The sequence below is a fragment of the Cyprinodon variegatus genome, unplaced genomic scaffold, assembly GCF_000732505.1.
Source record: "Cyprinodon variegatus isolate N-32 unplaced genomic scaffold, C_variegatus-1.0 Scaffold265, whole genome shotgun sequence".
NCBI lineage: Eukaryota > Metazoa > Chordata > Actinopteri > Cyprinodontiformes > Cyprinodontidae > Cyprinodon > Cyprinodon variegatus.
The window spans coordinates 850,090-854,170 of NW_015150718.1; the positions used below are offsets into that span (position 1 = coordinate 850,090).

The 4,081-nt window shown below is 42.9% G+C and overlaps 1 protein-coding gene across 1 annotated transcript in view; it reads left to right on the plus strand.

Annotated features, from left to right (window-relative positions):
* The first annotated feature begins 1,239 nt into the window (after positions 1-1,239).
* Positions 1,240-4,081, plus strand: part of kcnk9 (potassium channel, two pore domain subfamily K, member 9) — a 95,428-nt gene continuing 92,586 nt past the window's right edge. Inside the window, exon 1 of the mRNA XM_015382754.1 lies at positions 1,240-1,984. Coding sequence (XP_015238240.1) covers positions 1,411-1,984 — 574 coding nt within the window. The 5' untranslated portion in view covers positions 1,240-1,410. The remainder of the gene's footprint in view (positions 1,985-4,081) is intronic.

Consider the following 4,081-nt stretch of genomic DNA (forward strand, 5'->3'; position numbering starts at 1 on the left):
TTTGACTTCTATGCCAATTTGTGACCAGTGAATTTCTCCGCTGTGAGATCAATAAAGTTAATCTAATCTAATCTAATCTAATCTAATCTAATCTAATCTAATTTATCAAGTTTTACAGCATACCTTATACTAAAAAAGTTCCAAGAAACAAACTAAACTCCAGAAGATCCTTCAGGTTAAGTTAAAAAATGTCAGGTTGAACTAATTGCGTAAAATTTAAGCAATCCAAATTCCTGTTATATCCAAATGTCTGTGGATATCTGTGGAAAAAACCAAACGAATCATAGTTCAGCACCACGGACAGCGCCTCTGCTGCGCGCTTCTTCCCTGCAACATTTAAAGCGCACCGCGGTGGCCAATTAACCCGAGTGGACACTCTTCCTCCACACCACAGGTACTAGTGGACATAGTGGGAGGGGTCACGCGTGTGGCTGAGGGAGGGCGCAGAGAGATGCAGCCACTTGTCCAAAGGGAAAGAAGAAAAACAAAGCCGAAAGAAACTCAGACCAGAGCTGAAGTGAATCGTGACACTGGGAAACAGAAACAAACGGGAGGAGCAACGCCCACCGATCAGAGCTCGGATGGAGATTTAAACTGTAGAGCTCTCAAAATGTGAGCAGCTCGTGACGCGCAGGGATAACAAAAACCTTTTTTTGTTTTCTTTCCCCGCCTGGAGCACAACCCCAGGGTGCTGGTCAGAAAGTCCGAGCAGGGAGCTGTGGATGTCCGCTGATGTGCGCAGCAGAGGATGAGTGGCACTGCGGGCATCAAACGCGCACTCATCCATCCTTCTCTGTCGGACCTGAAGAGTGTTTTTGTCTTTCATCTCAGCCTCTTTACATCCTGAAACGAAACATTTCTAAATCCGAGGAAACTAGTGAGCGCGGAACCTGTTGGCAGCGACCATCTGTTTGCTTCCCCTCCCAAACTATTTGGTTTAAATTTGTAATAAACTTAGCTGTGCGCTCGTTTTTAAATGATAACCTGGGTTTTAAATTGTGTGAGCAACACTCTCCTACTTTTTGCTCCTTTTCTTCACTCTAAGACTGACTTCAATCATTTGGACGAGTCAGCACATTTTGGATGAGGATGCTCACTGAAGATTCCCGGATTCCATGCAAAGTAAATTGATTTATTTCTCTCCCTCCGCTCTGGAAGAATGGCTCCTAAAACAGACTGATGATGATGAGGGTGAACAGGTTTATTTCAGGCTAAAAAAAAAAAAAAACTTAAACCCAGGCGGAAAAATGCCAAGTTTTAATTCAGATCTCGGATAAAGTACGACGGTGGAAAATAATAAATACGAGGGAAATAGATCTTTAATCAGTTAGTGTTTTGTTTTGTAATATCTGCACAGTTTGTTGGGGGAGGACAGAGAGACCAACAGGCGATCCTAGAAGCAGCTTGTTGATGGCACTGCGCACAGGGAGGACTTGGTTCGGGCAGGTCTTGCGCAGGGTCTCTCGTCTGCAGGGCTCTTGGTCCAGACGATCCAGCAGTCTGCTGTGTCTCTCCGCGAACCAGGAGCAGGATCTGGGGGTCTGCCACCGGGATCACTACAAAGCGGGGGACTTCGGCGCCCACAGTCCCCACAGCACCCCAGCCTCCGGGCGCTGCCCAGGCGGCTTTCCTCACGCTTGCTGCGCCTTACCGGGTCACCCGAGGGGACATGAGACCCTCGGTCGCCGATTCCTGTTGGCCATGAAGCGGCAAAACGTGCGGACCCTGTCGCTCATCATCTGCACGTTCACGTACCTGCTGGTGGGGGCCGCCGTGTTTGACGCCCTGGAGTCCGAGTTTGAGATGCGCGAGAAGGAACAGCTGGAGGCCGAGGAGAAGCGGCTGCAGGGGAAATATAACATCAGCGAGGATGATTACCGTAAACTGGAGAGCATCATCATGGAGGCTGAGCCCCACAGAGCCGGGGTGCAGTGGAAATTCGCAGGCTCCTTTTACTTTGCCATCACGGTCATAACCACTATAGGTAAGCCTATGAGCGTGTGTGATATTACAGATGCTTTGCACTTCAAAATAAGCAATCACATATGCACCTATCAGCAGCAAACATTTGCATCAAGTTTGTGAGCAACATGTTGCAGCCCTCTGAACCTGGGCGCTAAGTTTGGAGGCATCAGAAAGCAGCAGCGATGTTTCAGAGCTGAGAGTTTAAATCCCTTCACTGTGGCGATGAAAACAAGTTTTGTTCAGGCTTAGAGAGGAGCACCTGGCTCTGGTGGTGCTGAAGGGACAGCTCCTCAGAGCTTCAGCCTTTGGACAGGGGCGTCACCAAGGGGGATGGGGGTAGGGGGCACCCAAATTAATCAACCCCCCATCCATCCATCCATCCATCCATCCATCCATATGAATTGTATTATAACTGATCCAATTGTTGAACTGAACCTTTCTGAACTGAAATGAGCAATATTCCAGAATACTTAATTTCCTCCAGTCTTCTGTCCTTGCAATCACATTTTCTGCAAGGTTCCAATCAAAAGCAGTTGATGATAATGGCAATATAACCTACATTTAAATTACAGGTTACAAAACCGTCATAGGAAAATACTAAAAAACAAAAACAAATATATATACTTTTAGGCTTTTCCCTATTCTCCCTATTTGCATATAACACAGAGCCAGACAAACATGGGACTAGTATGGAAGCCAAAAACATCACATCTGTGATGCTTTTGCAAAGAGTGAAAGGCTGGGCCTTTGCAAAGCTGTTTATATTTCATTTAGATGGTTTCCAACAAAAGAGTTTTACATTTTTTTTTTCTTCAGAAACTGTTTTATCAGAATAAAATCTGAGTAGAAGTGGATGATTGCTGAGATTCAAGCTGTAAGCACTACTGAGTTGACTTGGACATGGAGATCTGGGACTTGAGTCTAATAAACGTTTGTAAGTGGGCAGCAGCTTCTGGATTCTTCTGTAATGCTTCCAACAAGCAGCATTTACAGTAAGTGGATCTCTGACAGATATATGCATTAGGGTTGTATGATTATATCAGCATTGTTGACACTTCTATTCATCCCTTTCACCAATATAATTCACCAATGTGAAGAACAGGTGAGGATTATTCCTGCAGGAGCAGCAGGTGACATGCAACAGGCAGATGCTCGATTCTGCCAGAGGAGAGATGCTGAAGAATAAAAATGTTGGTGGATGTTATTAAAAGTTTCATAGTCAGACAACCTAACTGCAATTTGCCATGATGGCACAGGGCAAAAAGGAAAGCACTATACAGTGTCTTTAAGTAGGTCTAAAGAAAAATAAAAAAAACAGCTATTGGAGAGTTTGAGTTGTTAAATATCGACCAAATTTCAAATTTTGCATCTCTGATATGGACAATCAAGCAGTTGAGTTGATAGCTGGGTCCTCATAAAAGGTGACAGAGATATCAAGCGATACATATATCAAATAGACACCAAGCTTTTCAAAATAAAATAACTTTTGGTCAGTTCTGACGCCCATCGTTATAATTGACATTCTTTTCTCTTTTTATCATAATATAAAGAATAAGCTGCATAACCTATAGCACAGACTGGAAAATTTAGTGATTAAACCTGACATCAAAACATTTACATGCTGCTTTAGGACATTTTTCTTCATATCAATTGTTGATAAACTCAAATAAAAGTTTGGAGAAAAATGGCATCCGAATGCAACACAATGAGCTTTATAGAGGAAATAGATCATTTGAACACATTGTTGAATAGAAATGGAAGTGGACAGTCTGAGTCTGAGACGTGAGGAAAAGAACCATTTCTATTAACTTATTTTTGACGTTCTTGTTTATCTATATTCCTTCTGCAGATCATTAAATCATCCACAGTTCTTTTAAATGTTGAATAGATGTTTTGAAACCGTTTTCACAGGAAAATGCGTTTGATGTGATACTGTTCATTTTAGCTGTTAGAAGCTTCAAACTGGGATAAAATTACTGGCAAACATCCCTTCCACATGCTTGATAGTTACATTATGGAGTGAATTTTGTTCCATTATTGTTATAAGAAAGACATGTTTTGTAAATGGAAATCTATCTATCTCTCTCTCTCTCTCTCTCTCTCTCTCTCTCTCTCT